Source organism: Physcomitrium patens, chromosome 3, assembly GCF_059467195.1.
Source record: "Physcomitrium patens ecotype Gransden chromosome 3, ASM5946719v1, whole genome shotgun sequence".
NCBI lineage: Eukaryota > Viridiplantae > Streptophyta > Bryopsida > Funariales > Funariaceae > Physcomitrium > Physcomitrium patens.
Genome location: NC_143412.1, coordinates 8105342 through 8131126, shown reverse-complemented (window position 1 = coordinate 8131126; position 25785 = coordinate 8105342). Strand labels below are relative to the sequence as shown.

Here is a 25785-nt window from a genome sequence, read left to right as displayed (position 1 = left end):
TAAATTTAATATTTAAAATATAATTAAAATTAAAAATTAAAATAATATTTTTAATAGTATTCCAAATTAATTGGCATATTTATTTTATAATAGAACACTTCTTTCAAATAGAAGCAATTCTAGAATATTCAAACCATAAATTTGCTACTATATTACTTTCTTCATGTAGAAAATGATGCTTTTAGTACAAACTCACATAGAATATTAAGAAATAATAAAAAAATCTAAATTTATAATTAAAAATAAATAAAAAGTTACTAATCTCACCATCAAATAATTTTGCTTTAATTTATTGGCTTTCTACAAAAAGAATTGTAGATATAGGCCTAAAAATCTATACTTAAACCTTAGATATCAAAAGAATATAAAACTCACATTATTCAAATTCTTGACAACATCAACTTAATCTCCAATCTAAGTGATCAATCTCCAATTCAAATAAGCCATTGAACAATCAAACTTCTACAAAAGCATTTGAATATCAAAACCTATTGTATAACCTCGCAGCAGCAATCCTTGCCATCATTATATTTGCACTCTTCGGGTGCTTGCATTCCAAGGTCTCTTCATCTCCGAGGTGTCTTCGACTCTGGTGGCGCTGCTCTGATCGTGAATAAGGCGAGGTTACTTCATGAGCTTTGCATCTTTTCAGTCGGTGAGTGAATTGTGAGGTGACCAGATTATGTGTTGCTTGCAAGTGTCCTCGCTGGTACTAGAGTTTGCAGCTGACGATCGATGACTGTCTGAACGGCGACGAGATCTCGTGCCGCTGGATGCTGTGTCTCCTGTGGAACTCGTCTGCCGCTTGCTCGCTGAACTGACTGATCGGTTGGAGCTTCGTTGATACGAGTGAGTCGTGAGGGGTGTACCGAATCTGTAGGTTGCATCATTCGACGGTGCTTTACACTTTTCACACTGTGAATGTCGTCTTTTGATTTGTGCGAACACCACAGAGTTTGATGGCCATGGTTGAGCCACACACAAGTTTTGATTGGCAGGGTCGATGGACACGCGTTTGAAGAGCTCATCACTATATCGCTTGAACTCAATTTCGTGTGCTTCTGAGGCAGACCAGACCTCGTGGACTTGCTGATCGGGAACGTGGATTTCATGTAGGTGTGGCCATGACGACTGAGCACGTCCCTCACTACTACGAAGGTTGGTTACTGGGAGTGGTTGCGAGCAGTAACCGATGTGCGGCGGACCTGTTCGAAGCCATCGACCGTGTCATTCGGCGTTGTAGTGTAAGCTTGGCTGTTGCTTTGGGGAAAACGTTACGGTGGATACAGCATTTGCCTCCAACGCGGTCTGCCAGGATGTGGGATATCGACGCGGGTTTGCATGGACCTGCTCTCAAGAGGTCAGAGATGGGCGAAATATTTCCACCCCTTTTGTTCGAGGATAGATAGTTCGTTGGGAACGGAAATTCATCGCCCATGAGGATTTACACTGTACCGACACCGCACCGCAACACCCAAGCCCAGGCTTGAGGAGGGGGGTGCGAGCGGACAGTGGTTCATGGATGGATGATTACATGGGGAGTCGCATGGATGGATGTCCCATAAGTAGGCGACATTCATCCATGAGGTTATTGTTATTTTTAGCGTAATGTTTCTACACCTGTTTTCAATAACTTATAATCGGGAGAATTATAAATTATGAAGTGATCTTCTTCTGTTAAGACAGAAGAAGAAACTAAAAATATTATACAAATGTTTTAACACACTTAAGTATGATTTATGTTGTACGATTGCACAACCTGAATCAGTAAATATATGTTTTTTTTATAATTTTATATTTGGTGTTCATGTGGTTGCTGATATTAAGGAGGGAGGAAAATCTCTGAAGAAACTAGTCCCACAAACTGCAAGTCTGATCCTTTATATTCAAGTTTGTTTGAATAAGTTCATGCACAAGTGCAGCTATTTTTATCATCTGACTGTTCACTATGTTATGCTCACAATGGTAAACTATTAGGAAAGTACACCATAAAATATAGATAAATTTATACAAACATACGTACATAAATGTTTTCAACATAAACAACATGTGCTCAGTATTTTGTAGTTTTACTTCTTTTGTTCCTTGATTTTTTTTATTGTTTTCTCTAATCATTTATATTCAAAGATTATTACTTAAAACTTCAGATGCATCTGTTTCATCTTATTTATGTTTTAATTATTATTAATTTCAACTTGGTTTTTACAATCTAAAAAAAGTAGTATCTGAGAAAAAATTACAAGTAACTTTAGCATGCTCCATTTTTATCTGTCTATGAAAATCCAAGGCCAATATTTTTATGATTAATTTGCTCTTGTTGAATTGAATCATCTACACGAAATAGAGAAACAGTAGTCTTCATACTTCCAGTTTTACTGTATTATTTTTTATTTTTATACATGATCTATCTACTTCCAAGTTAACTATTGTTTGTGTATGATTTTGAAAAATCTAGAATACATGGTGTACAATAACTTGACTCTGAGGAAAATTTTAGTTATTATAAAATTATATCTCTGTGTTAATTAAAACTAATTTTTTTTCTATACGTGACATGCTAATTTTGTTTTTCTAAATTGTTAGAAATATACTTTGTGAGTACTGAAATGATGCAAATTATCAAAGTACTTTTATTGTTTTTATTATTATTGCTACAAACTACATCAAATTCATTTAGACATTTTCAACAATTAGAAATGATGAGGCTTTTGTTTATAGATATATATCATATAATACAATAGACAATTATTTGCATTAAGTTAGGAGTTAGACTAAGTCTCAAATACAATAGGTCTTAGGTCTAAAGTCCCAACTTTCTTTAGTGAAGTATGTGGTGAGAAAAGGACTTGTGTGATAACTAGAGGTGCAATGGAACTAGAAGTTGTTGCAAGAGTACAGCAAGGAGGTTTTGACAAGATGAAGTGTTGCCATGGAAGTGAGATAGCTATTTAAACTTTAAGAATGTATCACAAATTATTTTGAATAATGTTATTTTTATTTATTGTTTTGCTATGTTAGGACTTTGTACATTATGCATAAGATAGACCTTGTATGTATATATGTATATATTTGTTGTAGTCTAGGTGTTTAAGGATTGTATAATTCTTACATGTTTGATGTTATGAATGATATATAATTTTATATCTTTTTATTTCATATATATATATATATATATATATATAGGTAGCAAATTACTTCCAAATAAAAGCATTATTTTTATTTTTATTATTATTTTGTGAAAATTTCAAAATATTTAGCTTCAAAATATTCAAAATATTCAAAATATTTATCTTTCATTTCACATCTTGCTACAATCAATATTCCTGTAAGAAAAATGGTTGACATTCAAATATTTTTATATTTTACCATTCTAAAAAAATTTCAAAACTTGCAAAATATATTATTTATAAAATATAAATATATTAAATATTTTATATAAATCACACAAAGTTAATATTAACAATAAGATAACAAGTTCAAATCCAACATTCACACTTAATTGCATTGATTTGTAATTTTTTTACTATAAAATATATTGATTTTTGAACTATATTAAGTATCTTTGACCATTTTATTTTTATTTATTTTTATTAGATTGATTGAGCTTGATTAATAAATCCTTAAATTTTTTTTCATAAGTTTTAAAAACATAGACCATGACAAGCTCCAAATTTCATAAACTCAACTCTCTTTTCTTAGATTAGATTTTCTCTTGGGAGCCTATGCAACTTGTACCATTCACCAAACCCTCAAAGTTCTAATTACTTTGCATTTTGTTTTAGAAAACAAATACATTTAAATTCTTTAGCTCCTTAAGTTATTTTGACCTTTCAATTGAGTCTACCATAACTAAAAGCTCAATAATAAAAAGTTGTGAAAAAAATCCATGTACATGTGCATGTATTAAATGTATATTTCATATTTTTTGGATATACATAGGATTGAATTCAATATAGTATTTAAATTCTTAATGATAGGATTTTTTAGTATACAGTAGAAACATGCCATGAAATGGACAAGTTTTATTATTATTACAAGTCTAAATGCATCAACCTATGCTATGATTCAAATAACTATGAGATTTCTTGCTAGTTTAATGGTTGTTTTAAGGATATTTAATGCAACTTCTCAAATTTCTCTAAAAACCACCGCTTTGAAATAAACCCAATAAAGTTTTTGGGAGACAACATTACCTTTGTCATATAGAAAAAATATTATTCTATCTCATCGTTTTCTCTTAAAACCTTCGGACTTGTTTTTTCAAATATGAAATCAACTCAAGAAAACTTATCAATCCCAACAAATCAAAACATTTAAAAATTGTGGCCTCCCACCTTGTCTCAATGTAAAACATTCCTAAACAATTACACTGTCGAATCACCTTTGTTGTCGTCCAGCGATTCCCTCCAACTGAAGGCTATGTACCACCAGAAATGCTAGAGGTACTTGTTAAGTGAGAAATGAAGCGCACAACGCTTTACAGTTAGACATTTCACAAACCCTTAAAAAATAAAGAACCCCATGTTCCTCAAATTCAATTCCTGGTTCTATTCACAAAGATGCTGTGTCATCAAATCAGTGCCCTTCGTACACTGTTTTCGCAGCTCCAGCTTTGAGTACAGGCTTTCAGAGTATCGATTGAGAAATGCTCACTGTTTTTAAAACCATGATCTTCATTCTATTGAAAGATGGTGCTTGATCACAACAACTCCACAAACCTCCTGTAGAATCTCAGGCTCAGCGGCTTCTCTTTAAATCCCATACGCATAAAGAGTAAACCCGGCAGTTACCTGCCACTGCCACGCCTTCGATCTTTTCTTCGCAAAACGTCCGGCACTTTGCCAAGGTCGGACCTATTCTTATTCTGTTCCCAGTAGAATATATCATCGTCTACAGTTCGAACACTACCAACGACCTTCTCCTCTCCAGGCTCTCTAAATCCAGTTGCAATGACAGTCATACGTATCATCCCCTTAAAGCTCTCATCAATGACCGCCCCAAAGATAACATTTGCGTTTGGATCAGCCATGTCATGAACAATTTCGGCAGCGATGTTGACCTCGTGAAGAGTTAGGTCGCTCCCACCTGTCACATTGTACACAATACCCATGGGTCTCGAGACGGAGCGGAGTAGAGGAGACATGATGGCTGACCGTGCCACCTCCTCAGCACGGTTCTTCCCAAAACCAGCGCCGATTCCCAACATTGCACTCCCTGCATTTGACATGATAGCTTTCACATCCGCAAAGTCGACGTTGACTAGCCCGGGTATCGTGATGATGTCTGAAATTCCTTGCACTCCCTGTTGGCCCAAGAGTAGAAAATGAAATGACACAGTGAACCCTTTGAACCGAACACAGCAAAAAAGGTAATGGTGTTGCTAACTGACTGTTGAAGATGTTAGCGACATCAGAGCTCCAGCAAGTAAGTACATGTTAAGTATTATTTTATGAAATTTTTCTGCGAAGTGCATGATGAGATCGTGACAATCAGATAATGTACCTGCCGCAAGACGTCATCTGCAAGATGGAAAGCCTCCAGCATAGATGTGTCAGGTGCTACAGTCTGGAGCAACCGATCATTTGGAACTACAACCACAGTGTCAGCCGCATGGCGCATGTCCTCAATGGCTTTCCTAGCTTGTCGAGCTCGGGTGAACCCTTCAAATGTGAAAGGTTCAGTTACTATGCCAATCGTTAACGCTCCCATAGCCTTCGCCAACCGAGCCACCACAGGAGCTGGAAATCAAAACAGCGTACACTTCAATTCACCATCTTCAGGATTGCAGCAAAATTAACCCTCTGTTTCGCTCACAAACTCCAAGTAGAATTACGGAGGTCCGTCATGAATGTTCGTCAGAACGGACTCAGACATGGCGGCATGAGGTATTGATCGATGACAGCAACCGCATCCTCGATAAACGCCTGATATTTTAGACGAAATCAGAAAGTGCACACACCTGCTCCTGAACCAGTACCGCCACCCATACCGGAGGCGATGAAGACTAAATCGGCACCTTCAAGTGCCATCGAAAGCTCCGCCAATGACTCTGTAGCTGCTTCCTCACCGGTTGCACTTCTTCCACCTGAATCTCGTCAATTTCCGAAAATATTCGTTAATAAGCAACAATAATCGAGAAAATCAAGAAAGAAGCAACGAACAGCTTATGACGAATCATGTTGGTTCCTCACACATGAAGGCATAAAACACCGTGGTTCGTATCCATCTTCACTCAGGCAGTTTTTCAACCTGCTTTATGAAAATCAAAGACCTAACATAACCTAATCAACCATAAGATGAGAAGCTCCGACCTGCACCGCGGCCGGCTGTCGTGTCCTGTCCAATTTGAATTTTATTGGGAGCCAGCGACTTGTTCAATGCTTGTTTGTCAGTATTGACGGCCCAGAACTCAACATTCAATAGTTCTGACCTCACCATTTCGTCTACCGCATTGCATCCACCACCCCCGACACCGAACACTTTGATAGAAGCGCAGCCAGATAAGCTCCGTTGTTTACTACTCTTGGCAAAAGAATCCTGTACGTCATTGTAAGCTTCCTCTGCTTTAATAGCTAAGGAGTCCATCGCCGTGGAGAAAGTGTGAGGATCAGTCCCTTCAGTTGGTGCCGGATACCCATTCTCTTGACTCAGTGATTCCTGGAAACGCCCATTTAAACTACCGTTTTCTCTGTTGGAAGCTGAGACACGGCTACGTCTTCTAAGTTTAAGATTATGACCCTTATATTCTGAAGATAGACATCGAAAGCGTTGGCATTGCACTTGGCTCAGTAATCCCCAATCAGCTTTTCTTGCACTTAGGACGCATTCTCCGTTACTCTTCGAGGGCAGAAGAATCAAAGAAGGGCTCACCGGCCCCAAACCAACCCAAACCCTACACGTGATCATGATGGTGCGATTCGACTCATTCACAGTCGTCCACAAGGTTGCAATTGCAAAAAGAGTAACTTGGCCAACACTAACATTGTCAAGCTCTACAATTCTAACCCTCAAGAAGTAAAATTGAGCTATGAAACCTCAAAACAATAAATTGGCTCGACTAGCAATAGCTACTCCGGGATGACGACGCAGGACAACTCCACCACAAAACCTTCACACCATATCCAAATACCACAACGCTCTACACGCTTCCAGCTTCGAATTGCACTATGACTGCATTCTTTGAAATCCGAAAACCAGACTCAACCACGACGACCCAGGAAAGAAACAGAGAAACAATTTACCAAGCGCAATAAAGAAGAACGATCCAAAACTGCACCGCATTCCCTTGACACAACCTCACAACCCTAAAACTGACAGCACAATGCGTTCAAATTTGCAGGCTACGCTTACATTTCATGAAATCTACATTCCTGTTTTATAAAAATCGACGACGGCTCCGACTCGCCACAGATGGCGATAAACAAAGAGAGCCTCAAATCGAAACCTGACCTGGGCTCACAATCTACTCTATCTGAAGATCGAATTTGAACGCACGGGGTGCGGCGTGTTTACCGAACGAATTTCGAACCAAAAGCCGCCTGCACTACTTTAAAGTTTCGTGGTGATAGGGTGAATCCGCGGCATCCGCGGTGTTCCACCATCTTCCAACATTTATTTAACCCCATTCGCTCAAGGTGTACATAATCCGTGATCAATTAATGGGGATTAATGCGACAGGAGTAACCAGCAAATTGTGAGCACCCCAAGTTTTATATCCAGGTGTGGGATGTGTGAGATTTGTTTTGTTTTTTTTGTAAAGTTGTTCTTATTTTTTAAAAGTGTTTATGCAAGATTAGATATAGATAATTATTTGGCAAAAAATCTAGGGTATTGCTAATGCTACCACAACTTGTCATCCATCACATGTAATCATATTTTTTTGCTAATGCCACTACAGGTTAATCTAAATTTTTATTGTATTTGTATAGAACATTGCTAATGCACATTTTCTATGAAATGTGTATTTTATTATTCCATAAAGTGCATTGCGGTGTGCAACACAAGTTTAGGGCAGTTTGAGGTGACATTAACAACACTCAAAAACTATGTTCAAAACATATCTTTAATATTACAATTCTTAGACAAAGTATATACATCTCAATTTGTAAAAACATACAAGTAGATGTGAGAAACATTATGCTTTAATGAATTTGATTAATTGTAAGATACAAATGTTAATTATCCCTAACAAATGGCTACTATAGAACTCTCCCTTAACTATGAATAGAGTAGAGTTTTTTTTCTAAAATTAGTGTTTTATCCAAGAAAAATTGTAACTTTCTTGGGTTAGACAAATTATCATTATTATTATTACTACTGTTTATTTGGATGGAGTTTGAATTTTTTTTGTGTGCTTGCTAATAGGAGGTAGGGTGATGAGAGAAGTGTTACATGATTTTTAATTATATGTATATATATATATATATATATATATATATATAGACTAAGAAACCAAATAAAGAATATTAGTTAGTAGCAACTCAAAATTGAATCTAACTCTACCTTCTTTCTTTTTTTTTTTTTTTTTTTTTTTTTGGGTGAAGGATTTGTTTCTAAACATTAAAAAATAAGTAAGAATTACAATTCATGGAACTCAAGTATTACTAAAAACATGCTCTCCTAAGAAATTTACAACATTTAGTTTGTATTTCCTGAACTTTTTCCACTTTATAAAAGAATCTATAATTCTTACACCAAATTTCAACATTACAACCCATGTTGAGCAAAACTTAACAAATATCTCCGTAACAAGAAGGCATACAAAGAAGCGCATTTGTTCTCTCATCAATCCACTTCACCCTAAGCACCATAATCCAGTTCATGTGTAGCTTCGCAACGCCGTTGGCAACGGGATTCGAACTTTCAACCGAAGGCCCACCACACATCAACCGGGTAGTGGACTAGCACCGGCGTGGAGTTAGGGTTGGTGATGTTTGCGGGAAGCTCGGGAACTGGCTGCGAAGCTATTTATACAGTGACGCTTTGGATTTGCAGCTCGAATTTGAATTCTAGTAGTCGCCTGTCCTGTTTTTCCAGGCTCGCGACGTCTGCTGAATTGTGAATCACGGAACATGCTTCGAAAGTTTTCGCATGTGTGTTAGTTTGCTTCAGTTGCTCTACGGTTTCGCTTAGGGTTTCCAAAGAGTTTGTTTCTATTTTTCGTTTCGGAGTGTTTGGAAGCATGAATTTTGTAGAATGATCAAGTTTAAGGGCAAAGGGCAGCGGTGGTGCCGCAGAGCAGCGACGCGGAGTTCCAGAGGCAGAAGCAATAGAAGGTTGGTGTTGATTAGTTCATTTATTCCACTTTTCTTGTGGTTGTTTCATGCTTGGAGTCTAGAGTTTAGATCTGTTTCCGTGTATTGTTGAATGGTTGTTAGACACGATTGCTAGTGCCAGGTGTGGGGAATCTGGTTGCAGGGCGAGTATGATGGAGTGGATAGAGTTTTTTGGCTTGTTGTGCTCGATTACAGCTCCACGAGCGGTTGAATTGTTGTGTGGTGGTGAATTGCATCTGTGGAGATTGTCGTTCGACATGAGTGTTTTTGTTGTCGCATTGGGATTTTGGCTTGCTGTGGGGTTATTACTAGCTTTTACAATTTAAAATTGAACTTTCGGTAGCATTCTCCAGGATTGTGGCACCAGTGTGCTTATTTTATATAGAAATTAGAGCAATACATCAATGGTGTCTATTTTTTAGTGATCTCATATTTGGTGGCGTTCATGTTTCGTTTTCACAATTAATGGTTCTTGCAACGATATCTCTTACTTTTGATGGCTTAACCTTTATAAGTTGTTTTCAACAGGGTTCTTCATTACAATTCTGAAGCCTACACAACAGCGCTATCCCAATCGCAATTCCGCTTCCCGGGACGATCATTACCAAACTCTACATCGAGTTGGGCATCAACCGATTTGGTGCATGGTCACTTTAGGTACTTTCGTACAATCGTGCGGATTCCGCGAGGCTTCGAGGTTTAGGAATTCCTTCGACGTTTGTTTCTTCTATCGGAAGTGTTACAGCCATGGCCGCGGACACCTGTGAAGCATGTGGCCTGGGGACAGTTACGATGGACTCTGTTTACGGCATCCTAGCCTGCGACAACTGTGGCCGAGTTTTCGACGACGTGGAGACGTATTTGGGGTCTCACCATCAGGCAGGGCACGTCTTGGAGCGAGGGGGTACTTATGTTAAGCCTGGTGAGGATGGATCCCTGGCAGCGTGTGGGTTGGCAGGACCGCTGCTTCATTCTTCTGCCAATCGGGATGAGATGAACAGGGTGTGTTTCTTATCATTCCTTTGAGTGTTTTAGTGAGACATTTATTTGGTTTCTCTAATTTCTTCTCGGTTTGTTGATCGTTCTAGTGGATGTGATTGAAATTCCTCCTCAAGCAATTTGTGACACACGAAGGCAGAAATCCTTTAGAAGCTGATATCACTTTTCTTTCTGATTTTCAGAGAGAGGTCATGAAGAAGATGAAGGAGATTACTGCAGTTTTGCGGGTACCTCATGAAAGAGTAGAAGATGTAAAATTCATGTTGGAACGATTGTTGGATGGAGAGTGGGGACAAGGCCGGTGGATAGAAGTCTTGGTAGGCGCTTGTATTTACGTGGCGATTCGTCAGAGCCGCCTTCCTCTCACACTTGTTGAAGTCGCGGTAAGTTTCGAGTTAAGAATGATCTCTTCATGGATGTTGTGGCGATGCCATATTTTTGATAATATCATTTGGCGTTAATCGAGTCACGTATTCAGCATGTTTGAGATGTCCGCATCATTTTGTTGGTTCCTTTTGTTTATTTTTCTTGACGTATCAACACTTCTTCAGCACACTTAGTTTCTACCATCTTCGAGTTTTTCCGAGCTTGATGTATCGCTGACAACAACGACCCTTATGGAGAAAAATCACGGCCGTGTTTTGACAGTCCTCAGTCGATTGCGGCATTGTGGAGTTGGGGCGTATGTACCGACGTGTGCTTGATTCTCTTGAACTGGAATTGGTAAGCCAGTTGTATCGTGTTTTCTTTGTTTCAGATCGTCGTTGTCTATTTTTTATGCTATGGCATCAACATTGAAATTTTTTCCGTATGTTTGGTTTTCATTTAGGAGATTTACTGGTTCCTGTGCCTTTATCCGGCTCTTTGAAACGTGTAGCCTCCACTGTATATTCTGAGGGATTCATTTCTGGAATGCGTCGTCCAACCTCTGGGCTATCTAGGAACTTGTGGTTTTTGTATGTGACGTCTTCAAAGTTTGTCCATCTGAGCCATGTCCCGCATGTGCGTAGCCTGAGACAGACCCAGTGGTTTTTCTGGAGCGTGCCATTGCCTCACTTGCTAAGACAAAGGTATTGATTCTTTGACAATGTCTATCTCGGCTTAAGTTCAAGTGGGCTCATTTAATTTAATTTAATTTAATTTTTTTCTCTATTATGATTTCTTTCTTGGGCACGTTCCGGAAGTTTTTAAATTTACTCATGATACTTATTAAAAAGTATTGTTTAGTTTTTCGGTTGCATTAATCTTGAACTTCAATTTCCAACCTTGCGTACTTAAGACGGTTCGAGAAGTTGCCGCGTAATGAATTATAGTAGCTTGTCAGCTGGACATGAAGTGGAGGATTTTGATGTTAGTCCTTCATTTCATCATGAAGTGTTGAGTTTATGAAATTACTAAGTTGCAGTACGAGTTTTAATGTGCAGGGTATAGAACGTGATTTTATTCGAAAGATGTCAAAGCAAGGTGGTCTTCTTCTGGAATGCTCACAACAGTGGTTTATTACAACTGGAAGGCGTCCACTGCCAGTGAGTTTAAGCTCCTCTTTTTGGCTGTTGCTCTAGATATATGATGGACAGTTTGTTGTTAGCTGGGAAATTGTATTTCAAAACAGGGCATTATGGCAATAATTGTTTTCATGCATTGTATTCCATGCATGTTCAGACGACTTCATGCATGGTTTAGTGTTCATGACAGTTCAGGGATTTGGTGCAGGTTGTGGCAGCCGTAATAACACTGGTGGCAGATGCCAATCAGGTACTTGTGTGCTGTATTATTTTCTTTTATGCTCTCTCTCTCTCTCTCTCTCTCTCTCTCTCTCTCTCTCTCTCTCTATATATATATATATATATATATATATAGAGAGAGAGAGAGAGAGAATTGATAAATAGGTAGATAATTGTGTCTTTTAGTTTTCTGTTACAGCTTGTCTTCTGTGTTTTTAAGTCCAACCAAACGACCACGCGATCTCAATGAGACTTGTTGATGACCTTGATTAGATCAAGCTGAATCTCGACGATGTGGTGCGGGAAGTCTATAGTCATCCACGAACTAGTAGAATGCGGCTTACCGAGCTGAAGGTACGTGGCTATTGTGATTTTAGTAGGAACTACTCAGATGTTTTGCAACATGTAAGATCTGCTTTCAGGACTTCATAGTTGATTTATTATTTTTTCTAGGCTCCTTGGTTGTAATTTGAAATGTTAATGATGGTAGGAAGCACTTGTGGGCGTGGGCCAAAAATTGCCGTGGGGAAAGGACATCACTCTCAAGACACTGGATAAGCATTTGCCATTCCTGCTCCAGGTATTTATTTCTGTTGATGCATCATCGAACATCATACTTAGCACTCGACCTCTTTCAATGGTTGTTCATTTTAATCTTGTATACTCTCTCGGTTTTACTGTCATCATCTCTTCCTGTCTGAACTTGTTATGGTTCGTGAAGGAACTTTTAATTCATTTCAATGCATGGTGATGACATAGCATCTGGTATAAAGTCCATGCTTCGCCTTGCAGGTTAATTCATGTGTATCTTGTATCTTTGAAGGCTTTACCTGGCATTGTTAGTATGTTTTGTATTCCAGTTCCTACGAGGTGGACCCAATAACTTGATTGTTGGATGTGGTTCTGAAAACAGTTCTTAGAGACGGACATGAAGCGAGCCAAAAAGAGGAAAGGAAGTAATCCGCAGATGCCCCCCTCCAAGATATCCAGCACGAGTTCTGTGGAGTTAGGACCTTCTTGCACAAGACAGGATGTGGAGTCACACGATTTGAATTCACAGAAATCAGTTTCAGCTTGGGACAAATCTGAGGAGGGGACAAGCACGTCAGGAAGACGGTTTTTAGTGGATAGTAGGAGCGTCGAGTTGAAATTAGTGCAAGCACTAAAGCGGAAGGAGGTCGATTGGCAAGCTTGGCCGAAATCGTTTCTTGCTAGTGAAGGCGCCCATAGCAGGTATTGACGTTGTGCTTTACGGACTCAGTTGCTCAGCCCTACTATGTTAAGACGTATAAATATTGGCATCCTAAATTGTTGAAAACATGATTTCAACAGCACCACATTGTGGGTATCTACTTGTACATTTCCTACTCTGGCTGCTTGCGGACAAATTTTGAGCTGAACTACTGTCAGCTGGTTGCAGGCGTTGCAATAAAATTCGTGCTGCAATGGAGCGTATTCTCAAGGCAAAGCGAGGTCTATTGTCTAGACTGGGGAACGCCCATTCCAAGCCTTTTCAAACTCTGTCTCCTAGCGCCTTGAATGCGACGGGTGTTGATAGCTCCCGAGCAAAGAAACGTAGAGTGGATCCACCTCAAGAAAAAAAAAGTGAGCTGGACTGGGAGGATCTTGTCATTGAGTATCTTCTTTTACGTGGGGTAAGTTTATTTTTCCATAGTGCCACTCTCCTAATTTTCTAGGCTTAGAATGTTGCCGCATTGACCATGAGGCAGCACAAATCCGTCAGGGCGTAAATTTGTGGAGCAGTCAAACCTAGATGCTGGGCTGTACCTGCGGTTTTCGATTGATAGATTTTTGCATTCAGTTTTATAGCAGGCGTTGTTGTAAAATAACCTCTCCTTAATTTTTGATGCTCTCGATACGGTGAAATTGAACAACGATGTAGATGCTGAACATGATTACTTCTTGAAATGAAGGTATTTCAGGTGTGTTTCTCTCCGGTGTCATTTCTAAGAACATATTTCGTTGTATGTTAAAGGTTAACCATACACAACTGGAGGATGGATATTATAAGGCTGCTCTTGGTGTTCACTCCATGGAAAGTACGAAACAAATTGATGATGACGATCTATTGCCTTATCTTCGCAGCAAAGCGGAGGTACGATTAATAGGCGTGATTTCCTTGTTGTATGAAGCAGTATCCTGGACTTCTCATTGTGGTTTCTCTCATTTTAGTTTTTTGTTCAATATATCAGATAGTTCTATATTGAAAATTTTAGTCATTGTAGATGGTCAATGCAGACAATTTTGTTTAGATTCCGATGGTTTATTTAACATCTAAGGCTAGTGGCTTCTGTCTCGAATTCCAATAAAATAAATAAATAATTTAATTAGTGTTTGAGGTCGTTGTGATTGCAGTTGCTAGCCTTTTAGCTCAGAGCTGGTTTAATTGCCTTGCATGGCAGGTAAAATTGCTAAGAGCATTGCACGATGTGGAGGATGCCCCTTCTTTTACTTGATCTTCGCGATTATTCCTTTCTGGCATTGTCTTTATTTCAAGAAAGTTTAGCTTATAAATTTTGTATAATGAATGGTCATAGCTGTTATTAAGCTATTGATCCATGTAAAGGGTTACGAAAATATCCACAAGTTCGTGGTATAACGCTGAAAGAAATTAGAAACCTTCCAAGGGGAGCACAAGTTTCTGGACAACATTTGATGTCGTGTTGACTACTGAAGACATGCCGTTTGCACTCCAGTGGAACCCCTTCGGCTTTTAGACGTAGACTCGTCCTCTACTCATACAATCAGGCATTACTCTAACTTCTGACACATTTTTGTCCATGTCCTGGGCGCTGTCATGTGGGCGACGGTTTGCGTTCGGGTGTAACGCCTCTGCGATTTAACCCACTTGACGTGATTTTAAACATAGTCTACAGTACAATCAAATCATGTTATGTGTGTATGGATTGATGTGTATATATCAAACAATGGAAACGGAAAATCCTGCATCGAAGTATTCCAAAAGAAACGGAAACAAACCGTGCAAATGCATGCTGATGCACTTATACAGCTGTCGTTGTTTTGCAATTGAGATTGAGGAAAGAGTAATAATGATCAATGATTAATTCCACTCATTGACATTGTGGTGTGGCTTTCCATAGCCTCCCTGCGGCCTTTTGAGACGTCAGAGCTCGATCACGTTACAATCGCAGACCCAAAACTCAGGCGCCAATGAGGATTCCTGCAAATCGATCCAAGCCTAATTGTTAAGAATTGAAACTGATCGTTTCCTTCAGGATGAATTTTACTGCCGAATTTGTGTAGAACAGCCTAGCAAATTGTTAGATTTGAAAGTACCAGTGGCCATGTTGAAGCTTCGACTCTGTGCATACTTCCGGCGCTGCCTTGAGATGCACTCGACGCTACTCCAGTCACGCATCCATCGCGCACTAATTTATTCTTTAAGCTGCCATGATAATGATACAGCTCCTTCCTCTCTTCAAGGTGGGGTCCTTCGATTAGTTCTTCATTTAAGATTGGCTTTGCCCCCCAAGCTTATTAAATTGGATGCTACAACCAGGTATGCAAATCGGTTCAAACATATCAATCTAGTGCCTCATCTTGTTCATTTGGAATCCTCGGTGGAATTGATTTCAGATATCGGATTCCTATAGATGGCAACATTCCTGTTTCAAATGGCATTGATAAATTGCTTACTTCTCATAGCGATGAGTACCAGCACTGCACTTCCGATTCCAGCTATCGAAGCAGTACCTGTTGTGGCTGCATATAGCCGATACCACACCTCCGCTGAGAATCATGATGATGTTCTGACAGAGTTTTCAAGTAAGCCAAACTTTACCAACAAATTATATTATGTAGAATTGCAGATCAAATTTGCTCTGAAGTAAAATTACCATGTTGGAGAGGTGAAGTATCTTATCCAGGCTTCTGATTGGATTTCAACCAAGCACAATGGCAGTTGCAACGTATTCAGGTTGGAACCAGAATTCATGACACAAAACTCGAATATAAACACCACACATGCTTACACATTTGTGTGAACATAACTACAGTGAAATGTGTAGTAGCTGGCTCATGGTAACTGCATAACTAGCTTGTTAGAGAGCCGATTTATCATGAGGCACATGATTCTCTTCACTTGACGCATGCACAACATGAGTTTGCAGAAACTTCATTTACACCTTTGTCATGACATTGTAACGTATGGTTATAACGCATTCCTTTTAGCTAGTTGGATTATTGGCGAAATGCAGATGATCTCTGCCAAGGCAGATCTGACACTCATAACTCTTGAAAAATATATACCATTCTGGATGAGCTAGGTGAGAGACGAGAAGAGCAAACAGTACGCCATAGTTCAAGTGGTGACCTTAGAGCTCAGCCCATGAGTGCCGTGAAAAGGGCACATTGGTTTTACACAAAACATCATTAGTACACACTGCATGTTTGGTGTTTCAGTGTTATATACGAACTCCAGAGTACGAAGTTTTTTCTGAATATGATTTGGTCTCGGTCATGTTGTGGCAGCGGAGCACAGTACAGAACAGACAATCACTCACCGCAAAAGCAACGCTCGCGGTGTTCGCTTCGACATGATGCGGAGGCCTTCGAGCTGCGCCGAAATGCCAATGCTCGACTCCGAATCTCGCAGCTTGCATTTCGCTTGTGCGCTAGATAGGAGCTCTCGCAGGCAACGGTTCCTGTATCAGAAAATGTCGAGCACAAATTTTATCAGAAGCGTCACGGAAGACAGAGTAGGCTTTCCACCAGAGCACCAACTCCCCAGCCTTGGACACAATGTGAGTTACAATGTTTGATTTGTGCTCGTGTTGATTGTGCAAAGACATATGCATGATCTAGAGACCACTGCTGAGTTATCAAAGGATTCAAGCAACTAAATGTTATGCAGGAAACACTCCCTGGTCAGACGGACAACGAATCCTATGAGTTTCCAGAATCTGCTGGATATGGTGAGTTCCTGGTCCCAATCTACTTGGGCACACCTCCACAGAAAGCGGTCGTCATCATCGACACAGGCAGCGACCTAACATGGATACAAAGCGAGCCTTGCAGAGCATGTTTTGAACAAGCAGATCCCATCTTCGACCCTTCAAAATCTTCGACTTACAACAAGATCGCATGCTCCAGCTCTGCATGCGCGGATCTCCTGGGAACACAGACTTGCTCGGCGGCCGCAAATTGCATATACGCCTATGGCTATGGTGATGGATCAGTCACGCGTGGGTACTTCTCCAAGGAAACCATCACCGCAACAGACACTGCCGGCGAGGAAGTCAAGGTACAACAAACATTTGCTACCTGCTCTTGAAACTACTAGAGTTTTTTTCCTTACAAACTTGAATTTGAATGGTGTGAGAATGTTAATGTCACAGGTCGATCTGTTTGAGTTTGGAGCCAGCGTTTACAACACAGGTACCTTCGGCGATACGGGGGGTGAAGGGATTCTGGGATTAGGTCAAGGCCCTGTCTCAATGCCTTCTCAACTTGGATCGGTACTTGGAAACAAATTCTCTTACTGTTTGGTGGACTGGCTCTCTGCTGGCTCTGAGACGAGCACTATGTACTTCGGCGACGCTGCGGTGCCATCTGGCGAAGTGCAGTACACTCCTATTGTTCCCAACGCCGATCACCCGACTTACTACTACATAGCCGTGCAAGGGATCAGCGTGGGAGGGTCGCTCTTGGACATCGACCAATCTGTTTATGAAATTGACTCGGGAGGTTCTGGAGGCACTATCATCGACTCTGGAACGACCATCACTTACTTGCAGCAAGAAGTCTTCAACGCACTTGTTGCGGTGAGTTTAGAAATCCCCTAGCTCTTTCGTGTTTTCCTGTTTCCCTAGATCACGTCTAACTTGGTTATCGATAATGCGCACAGGCTTACACATCTCAGGTAACCTGTTTCCCTAGATCACGTCTAACTTGGTTATCGATAATGTGCACAGGCTTACACATCTCAGGTAAGATATCCCACAACTACGTCCGCCACTGGACTAGACTTGTGCTTCAACACCCGGGGTACTGGTAGTCCAGTCTTCCCAGCCATGACAATCCATTTGGACGGAGTGCACTTGGAGCTGCCAACGGCCAACACCTTCATCTCCCTTGAGACTAACATTATATGCTTAGCATTTGCGAGTGCATTGGACTTTCCTATCGCCATTTTCGGTAACATTCAACAACAAAATTTCGACATTGTGTACGACTTGGACAACATGAGAATTGGATTTGCGCCAGCAGATTGTGCAAGCTTGTAGACGAGGATAGAGCTCCTGCTGAAGTCTCTACAACAGTGGCTTCTCGACCTGAACAAGACACGTGTTTGCTAATTTCGAAAAAAAATTACTCGATATGAGACGGTTCAACGTGAACGTAGGACAGTGCTGTGCAGGAATAAACTCAATTTTAAAACACTGGAATTAGGCGGAACTTGAAAGCTAATACAACAGATCTTGAAGGGTTGTTTCAACTTCACTCGTTTCCCAGTGATGCTCGTGTCGTGTATTCAAAATTCTACAACCCTCAATTCTAGCCAGAAATTTGCTTTTAGAAATCGCAATTGCAAAGTGGATGGTAAGTCTCGCAGCTACCATTTGCGTGTATATCAAACAATCTGCATGCTCCTTACTAAATATCGTCCTAGCCTGCGCGGTAACGAAGTGAAGCACGTACATGGTGATGTACTCTTTGAACTCCGCCATCTTTTGAATTTGCGCCGAAGAGGCTTTCGTGCAATGACTAGGCATAAAATGCCCCAGGATACCCAAATAACGTACATGAGAATAGAGATATACCAAATTTCACCGGGAGCCAAGACTGATTTAGATGCTTGCTCAAATGCTGCAATAATGAAGGATGTGGACATAGCAAAATACCAGTAGCAATGGCGGAATGATTGTCTCAGACTTCGGCCAACATACCCTTGATGAAGCTTTTTGCGGTCACTCCAGAGAGCCTCAACGCCACGAAAAATGGTCACCAAGGAGAAGACGAAGGATATTGTGTTGAAAATGAAGAAGAGTTTTACATTGATTCTATTCGATGCGGCGAATACCATGTAAGTGTCCGGAGGAGCCGGAGGCGATTTCATCGGGAAGTTGTAGTTCTCCACGAATCCCAGGGGCGGTTGCAACCACGCGACATATGTTATACTTGCAAAGAGTGCTGCTCCCACAAAGAGGGCGTTTATGGTGTTCATTTCATACCTGAAGACCCTGTCCACATATTCTTTCACATCTTGTCGATAGAGAAGCAGGCGCTGGATTCCTAGCATTTCCTTTCCATGGTCGAATGCATAATCTAAGGGAATGGCACCCGCCTTATCCACTTCTGCAGCTCTCAATTGCCAGCCCTGTTCGCGGCACAACTCTGAAACGAGATCCGTCTGACCATTAAGTATAGCCAAATGTAGCGGGGTTTCTTTTTTCTTGTTTGTTATGTTCGCATCCTCCGGCCTCCAAAATAAAATCAGTACCATCAGCTTAGCGTTTCCATGCTTTACGGCCCAGTGAACCAAGTTAGAATCAAAATTCCCTTCAGAATTCTTTACAGAGTCTTCTATACAATCTATAAGGTAATGTGCAATCTCGCCATTTCCAGAAGACCCGTGTCGAGTCACTATGTCCAGCAGTTTGATCGAGATATGCAGTTTATCCTCCGGCATGGGCATGGTAGTAGTGACGTCTCCGAGCAGAAACTTCACGACGTCAAGACGAGAACGTTCCACAGCGAGCAGCAGTGGCATCAACCCCTCACCGTCACAGCAATTTAGATTAACATTAGGCTGGTCCATTAGCAATTTCACAACTTTGATATCTCCGTACATGACGGCGAAATGGAGCGCAGTGAAACCTCTGAAATCTACAGCATGCAAATTGACACACTTCGATTCTAAGAGACACCTCAAAATCTCGGCATGGCTCCCTCCCGCAGCAATATGGAGTGGGGTAACACCGGCATTGACTATCTCATAAGTTTCATTGTCGTCGCACATGGATGGATAGAAGAGATGCATCATGTAGCTTCCGTTAGAGTACTGCAATGGCGGAACCTGGGGTCGGACATGCCTAAACACCGCTTTGCAATTTAGATCAATATTGTGAGCTTGAATAAGCAAACACGAAACGCTAATGTGCCCCTTCTTCACAGCGAGGTGCAGGGGAGTCAGCCCGTAGTTATCCACTGCGTTAGGATTCAGATGCGGATATTCCAGCAGCTCCCGTACCATCTCGACATACCCGTTCATGGCAGCGTAATGAAGTGCAGTTCGTCCAAAGACGTCCTTGAAATGTTCAAATCCTATCAACCCTCTCCTCTCCTGCTCAGCGCGGAGCAGCCTCACCACTGTAGACCTTTGCTCCACGGAGCTTCTTTTAGAGTTTAGGTGGGGCCCTAAATTTTCCTCGTCTCCTTCAGCGACTAAGTGTAAAGCACAGAAGTCATGTGTTGTCTTTGAGTGTAGGAACAATCTGTCATCGTCGTTAAAGAGCTGTTTCAGAACGCGTGTGTGCCCTAATCTTGCAGCGAGGTGTAATGGAGTTAAGTCGAACTCTGCCGTTGCGTTTACATCCAAATCTTTTCTTTCCATGAGAAGCTTCACTGCGTACTCCCGATTTTTGGCAGCAGCGACGTGCAGTGGTGTCAGATTTTCCTTATTCCTGTAGTTTACGTCAAGCTCTGGGCGCGCCAGAAGAGCCTGCAGAGCTCCAGTATTCTCGTTAAACTCTATCATTCGAAACAGGGCTTGGATTCCATGCGAGTTCCAACCTCGCTCTTCCCCAGTTGTTGAAACCTGCTCCAAGAGGCGACGAACTTCACCCTCGCTAGTATTGTGCGCAACATTTGCAAGCCGGGCGAGAAACATTGTAGAAAATTCTATGTCACACACTGTTTGTGCGGTGAACAGACTGCATTTGCCTGAACACTGAATAGTTCCAATCCTTACTTCCGAGAAACGCGTCTAAACATTTGGTTACTCCAAATTTAGTGAAGGTGCGTCAATTAATCTCAACATCGGTTTACACTAACGGTGAGCAGATATTAGTTATGTTGAAGTAGACTTTCCACCTGGGAGTCTCAGCATATCTGAAGCTGATCACAAATTTTCATCCCTCAAGAGCTATCATAATTTCCGCTGTTCCTAAAGGAGTTGTAAGGTTGAAGCAGGAGGAACCATATCCGAATCATATTTGACAAAAAAAATTTGCAACGTCAGAAATCAACCAACTCAACGGTTCCAGACCAGATAGGTCTTACTTGCATCCCTCAAACAACATCAGTCTGCCGCTGGCTACAAAACACTCATGGCTCCGCATTCTGTTGCAGGAATTGCCAAGAAATCAAGAAGTAAAAAACAGAGAATCTAATCAAGCTTGTGCAGTGAAATAATCCAACATGTTCTTCGACTCTTTCCCGTCTAGACCAGGTTCCAGTAGAGCTAAGCGAACCATCTCCTTAATTATACCAAAATGATGCTCTGGATTCTAAAATCCCACACCATAGACAACAATAAGAACTGAAACTGTGACATCTCGCGACCATGTCAAACCTGACACTCCAAGTAAATACCTCGGTTCTTAATGGCTCGATCACAAAAGAAACGATGAAAACAGTAAGCCCTTGCACTTTGTGGATAATAGAGGTTCAAGAAACCGGGATGCAATCGAAACAGCGACATCAGCCTCCCTGAGGTGCTCATTAATCCTCTAGCTCGATCGAAAAAGTCATAAACCCTGGAATAAAACACTAACACATGTGGTTGATGACATCAGGTTTTAGGATATTCCAAAGAAGCACAGGAAGTAGTACCAAAGAAGAATTGGAGCTTCAGGCACAAGCAACAGGTGGACTCTCCACCCGCACTCACGTGTCGCGAGGACCGCCGTCGCGCCATTGTAGATGCGCCAAATGAGCACCATCACCAGTTTCTTCGAACGCAAAGCCCTAGATTCTTGTGACGTTTATTTCAACGCACACCACACCCAGAGACATCAGAGATCCCCAGAGCCACATCCGCAATCTCAGCTTGCCTAACAAAAAAACTGAGTCCCCTCCCCCACAGCGGTCAACACCCGCCGATTCGTCGTGCCTCCGATTTATTTTTGTTTATCGATTCGGTGCCTATCCGGACGCAGATTTTTGGTCGAATCTTGCGCCAGAAACATGCGGGACGCGCGGCCAACAAAGCACAGATCGCGTGCGTCGACTTCGACGTCCCGAGTGAGTTTCCAAGTGATTTCAGCCCGTACGCAGATTGCGGGAATCATCCTGTGATAAGTTGGTCCTTGGCTGTCGAGGTCAATTACTTCGAGGAAAAAATACTATGCACATCCTGCAGGAAGTGCAGCATGAATGCCGCTTCTTATCCCCAAAGGCTTTTGGATCAATGCTTAGCTGGTGATGGTCATACATGAATCATTCGTCGATGTTTCCCTTAATAATTGTGAGCGACCTTGCTGGACAAGCTCATTCTTATAATATCATTTTTGTTGCTAGATATTTTGGATTTAATGAGCCTTTGTAAGATTGGTCGTCAAAATGATTATAGGCTTCAATTGTAAAGGTTCATTAAAAACAAGTTTTTGACATGTTGCATATATAATATTAAAAAGATATTGCATCAAACTCATAAATTTGTATAAGTTCTATCTATTGTTTTAAAAATAGTAATGATTTTATTTCTCAATATTTTAATAGAATATTTTGAAAGAAAATTATTTTATTCTATGTTTATAATTATAAAGAGATGTAATAATATTTTATTATAATTATTTTATAATTATTGATTTATAAAAAATCTTTTATTTCAAGTTATTTATTAGGTTCTTCAACAAGTTTTTTTGTTTTTAGAAAGTTACATTTGAAACAACCTATAACTTGATACTTGAACTATAAGCCTTGCATTCTCTATGAAGTTTCACCAAAACCTTCTCGATAGCTAGTATACATGGAGGCAACATTGAAACCATCTTTAATCTTATCAATATTATTTTTATTTGTCTACTTTCTCTCAATTAGTAGTACATGATTGTATTATAATCTTAGAGTATTGTCTTCATTCAAGTTATTTATATTAGTTATAATAAATTATATTTAAAATTAAATAATGTATATAAGAAATAAAATATTTTAATAAGAGATTAAAGTTATATATTATTCTTTCTTATAAGTCTAACATTAAAGAATCTAAAAAATAATTTATAGAAATTGTAATAAATTATGTTATTTTTATTATAACTATAATTATGTTACATTTTTACTATATTACATCTACTACAATAAATTCTTTATAATACATTATGAATTTTTTTGTGACAATAAATTAATTTATAAAAGTTTAATATTTACAAACTAGATTATTAGTTGATGTTTTGAAAGTTAATATTTTGAAGTGCTTTTCTATCTTCTTATATTATCTTTGTAATAGTTTTTAGAATAAATTAAAAAATATAAAAATAATCTTTGGATTTTTATTACTTACAAAATAGTATCAAGGTCATGAATTATAAAGAACCAAAGAATCAATGCACTCTTGTGTTACTAGAAAAAAATAGATAATCATTTAAAGATGGTATTATATTATGATTAGAATGGCTATTGTAAAAGACAAGAAGGCTTAAGACTCTTAAAAAAAGCTAAAACAAGAAAGGCATTAACAAGAGTAAAAAAGGCTTTTCTCTTGCCTCTATGTATACTATCTAATTAAGATCTATGTGGAAATGTTCTATAAGATTTTTGACATGCACCTAATTTGCAAGATGCATATCTAACTTGCAAGATAAGTTTCTCACATGTGTGCCATACAATCAACTTATATAAAAAATCATCAATATATACAATACATGGTCAACTTGTTGACTAAGTTTTCAACCTATCAATCAACCACAAATATGTATAAAGTCAAATTTATGTCTATAAAGCTACTAAAAAGCTCTTTCATAAGATATTATAAAATCTACTTATATTTATCATCTACCTAATATTTCTTATGTAGGTAATTATATATATCTATGACATTAGCCACTCTTTTAGGAACAAGCTCTAAGGAGAGTGGTACTCACATTTTGATTCTTCATTTTTGTTTTGATAGATGTTGTCAATAAAAATATTAAGAACATGATCCTTGAAGAATTAAAATGTTAATACACTCTTGTAACACTTCAAAAGACTAAAAATTCACTTGAAGATGATATACTATTGAAATAGAATAGCTATTGCCAAAAACAAGAAGATTAGAAAGACTTGAGACAAGACTAAAGACTAAAAAGGTGTTGATAAGAGTGAAGAAGGCTTCATTCTTGCTTCCATATATATTCTTAGCTAGGAGCTATATAGCAATATCCTATAGGACCTCCAAAATATGTTGACTTTGTAAGACACATATCTTAATTTGTAAGGTAATTTTTTTATATATACGCTACATAGTTAACTTGTTCTACAAGCTATTAATATGCGGTTAACTTATTGACTAATTTTCTATTTTATCAATCAACTACAAATACATATAAAGTCAAAGCAGCATCTAGGAAGCTTTTATGAAGCATTTCTAGAAAATATTATAAAATAAATTTATTTTTACCTACTTCTATTTAATCATATAGATGAATATCATAGTAAATATGTATGTCTATGACATTACTTTTCCTTCTAGGAATAAGTTCCATAAGGAGCGGTCATCATATATTGAGGAATTTAAGATGTGATGAATTATGTTTGTCACATATTTTGATCTTTGTTCTCTTTGAAGATGATTGATAGGTCTTCTTAGCCATTAATAGTGTTTCATACAAGGACAAGAAGACTACCTTATTATTTGATTGTTGTTGAGGCCTTCATAACTTCTTTCAAATAAAATATTTGAAACATCATCATAAGTTGGTACTACCTTGAATCTAAGACTTCTTCCACCTTGAATTCTTGATTATTATCTTCTTCTAAAGGAAGAAATGGCATTTGTCTTCTTTTCGAGATATTGTCAAGGATAAGAACTCCATGAAAAAGTAATTGAGATAAGTGAGTCTTCACTCAAAGAAAGGTAACAAAATATAAATAAACAAGTATGTATATTGAAAGAAAAACTGGAATGGCTATTGCCAAAAGATAAGAAAACTAGAGACCCTTGAAACTAGACTGGAAGCAAGAAAAGAGTTGACAAGAGTGAAGAAGGTTTCACTCTTATCTCTTTATATACTATCTAACTAGGAGCTACATGGCGATGTTCTATAGGACCTTCAATAAGTGTTGACTTTGTAGGACACATGCCTTGACTTACAAGGCAAGTTTTTCTACGTGTGGGCCACATTGTTAGCTTGGTCTTCAAGCTAACAACATGTGTGGCACATGGCCAACTTGTTGATCACGTTTCTAATCCAAAAAGTCAATTAAAGACACCTATAAAGTCAAAGCAGCATCTATGAAGCTTTTAGGAAGCTACTATATCAAATACTATAGAATTAACTTACTTTTATCTACTTTTACTTACTTCTATATATTTATATATGTAATTACTGGCTTACATGAGTATGTCCGTGACATTACCCTCTCTTCTAGGGACGAGTTCCACAAGAAGTGGTCATCATATGTTAAAAAAATCTATGATACGACGAATTGTATTTGCCACATACTCTGATCTTTCTTCTCTTTCGAAGATGATTGATAGGGCCTCTCAATCATTGGTAGTATCCTATATCAGGGCGGGAAGACCACCTAGTTATTTGATCATTGTTGAGGCCTTCATAACTTCTTTCGAATAGAACATTTGGAACACCATCAGGAGTTGT

General features: G+C 39.3%; 4 protein-coding genes and 1 long non-coding RNA gene across 8 annotated transcripts; 2 read left to right on the top strand and 3 right to left on the bottom strand.

Moving 5' to 3' along the window:
- Positions 1-4312: 4312 nt before the first annotated feature.
- LOC112280298 (uncharacterized) lies at positions 4313-7471 on the bottom strand. Its single transcript, XM_024515629.3, has 4 exons — positions 6312-7471; positions 5960-6085; positions 5503-5738; positions 4313-5302 (listed from the first exon to the last, which is right to left on the bottom strand). The coding sequence occupies exons 1-4, from the start codon at positions 6904-6906 to the stop codon at positions 4787-4789; spliced, it is 1473 nt and encodes a 490-aa protein (XP_024371397.1). The 5' UTR covers positions 6907-7471; the 3' UTR covers positions 4313-4786.
- A 1471-nt stretch (positions 7472-8942) lies between these two features.
- LOC112280296 (plant-specific TFIIB-related protein PTF2) lies at positions 8943-14668 on the top strand. The gene is made up of 13 exons (XM_024515624.3): positions 8943-9275; positions 9804-10277; positions 10457-10657; positions 10923-10997; positions 11285-11344; positions 11699-11800; positions 11988-12029; positions 12272-12352; positions 12489-12578; positions 12912-13231; positions 13419-13653; positions 13995-14114; positions 14422-14668. The coding sequence occupies exons 2-13, from the start codon at positions 10023-10025 to the stop codon at positions 14473-14475; spliced, it is 1635 nt and encodes a 544-aa protein (XP_024371392.1). The 5' UTR covers positions 8943-9275; positions 9804-10022; the 3' UTR covers positions 14476-14668.
- A 309-nt stretch (positions 14669-14977) lies between these two features.
- LOC149989491 (uncharacterized) lies at positions 14978-16681 on the bottom strand. Of its 2 annotated transcripts, XR_016502051.1 has the most exons (5): positions 16543-16681; positions 15877-15910; positions 15677-15742; positions 15317-15456; positions 14978-15200 (listed from the first exon to the last, which is right to left on the bottom strand). It is a non-coding gene; the product is annotated as an uncharacterized LOC149989491 (long non-coding RNA). The 2 variants fall into 2 exon arrangements; XR_016502052.1 differs by lacking the exon at positions 15877-15910 and having other exon boundaries at positions 16543-16678.
- On the top strand, positions 15493-18481 carry LOC112280297 (aspartic proteinase nepenthesin-2). 2 transcript variants are annotated; one of them, XM_024515626.2, is made up of 5 exons: positions 15493-15805; positions 16511-16782; positions 16893-17282; positions 17377-17802; positions 17953-18481. In XM_024515626.2, exons 1-5 carry the CDS (start codon positions 15634-15636, stop codon positions 18262-18264), a joined length of 1572 nt encoding a protein of 523 aa, XP_024371394.1. In that variant the 5' UTR covers positions 15493-15633; the 3' UTR covers positions 18265-18481. The 2 variants fall into 2 exon arrangements, with proteins under 2 accessions (XP_024371394.1, XP_024371395.1); XM_024515627.3 differs by having other exon boundaries at positions 15510-15805; positions 16511-16737.
- LOC112280293 (uncharacterized) lies at positions 18394-22314 on the bottom strand. 2 transcript variants are annotated; one of them, XM_090248670.1, is made up of 2 exons: positions 21873-22314; positions 18394-21751 (listed from the first exon to the last, which is right to left on the bottom strand). In XM_090248670.1, exon 2 carries the CDS (start codon positions 20868-20870, stop codon positions 18612-18614), a length of 2259 nt encoding a protein of 752 aa, XP_090104796.1. In that variant the 5' UTR covers positions 20871-21751; positions 21873-22314; the 3' UTR covers positions 18394-18611. The 2 variants fall into 2 exon arrangements, with proteins under 2 accessions (XP_090104796.1, XP_024371391.1); XM_024515623.3 differs by having other exon boundaries at positions 18394-21738.
- Positions 22315-25785: the final 3471 nt, after the last annotated feature.

Bases quoted from the DNA above. Each gene is read 5' to 3' on its own strand.
- LOC112280293 (XM_090248670.1), bottom strand. From the start codon at position 20,870: ATGTTTCTCGCCCGGCTTGCAAATGTTGCGCACAATACTAGCGAGGGT.
- LOC112280296 (XM_024515624.3), top strand. From the start codon at position 10,023: ATGGCCGCGGACACCTGTGAAGCATGTGGCCTGGGGACAGTTACGATG. The intron at 10,658-10,922 runs GTAAGTTTCGAG...GTGTTTTGACAG, and splicing joins TCACACTTGTTGAAGTCGCG to TCCTCAGTCGATTGCGGCAT. The intron at 13,232-13,418 runs GTATTGACGTTG...AGCTGGTTGCAG, and splicing joins AGTGAAGGCGCCCATAGCAG to GCGTTGCAATAAAATTCGTG.
- LOC112280297 (XM_024515626.2), top strand. From the start codon at position 15,634: ATGGCAACATTCCTGTTTCAAATGGCATTGATAAATTGCTTACTTCTC. The intron at 15,806-16,510 runs GTAAGCCAAACT...ATGTTGTGGCAG, and splicing joins TGTTCTGACAGAGTTTTCAA to CGGAGCACAGTACAGAACAG. The intron at 17,283-17,376 runs GTACAACAAACA...TTAATGTCACAG, and splicing joins CTGCCGGCGAGGAAGTCAAG to GTCGATCTGTTTGAGTTTGG.
- LOC112280298 (XM_024515629.3), bottom strand. From the start codon at position 6,906: ATGATCACGTGTAGGGTTTGGGTTGGTTTGGGGCCGGTGAGCCCTTCT. The intron at 6,086-6,311 runs GTCGGAGCTTCT...GACGAGATTCAG, and splicing joins GACAGCCGGCCGCGGTGCAG to GTGGAAGAAGTGCAACCGGT. The intron at 5,303-5,502 runs GTACATTATCTG...TTGGGCCAACAG, and splicing joins CAGATGACGTCTTGCGGCAG to GGAGTGCAAGGAATTTCAGA.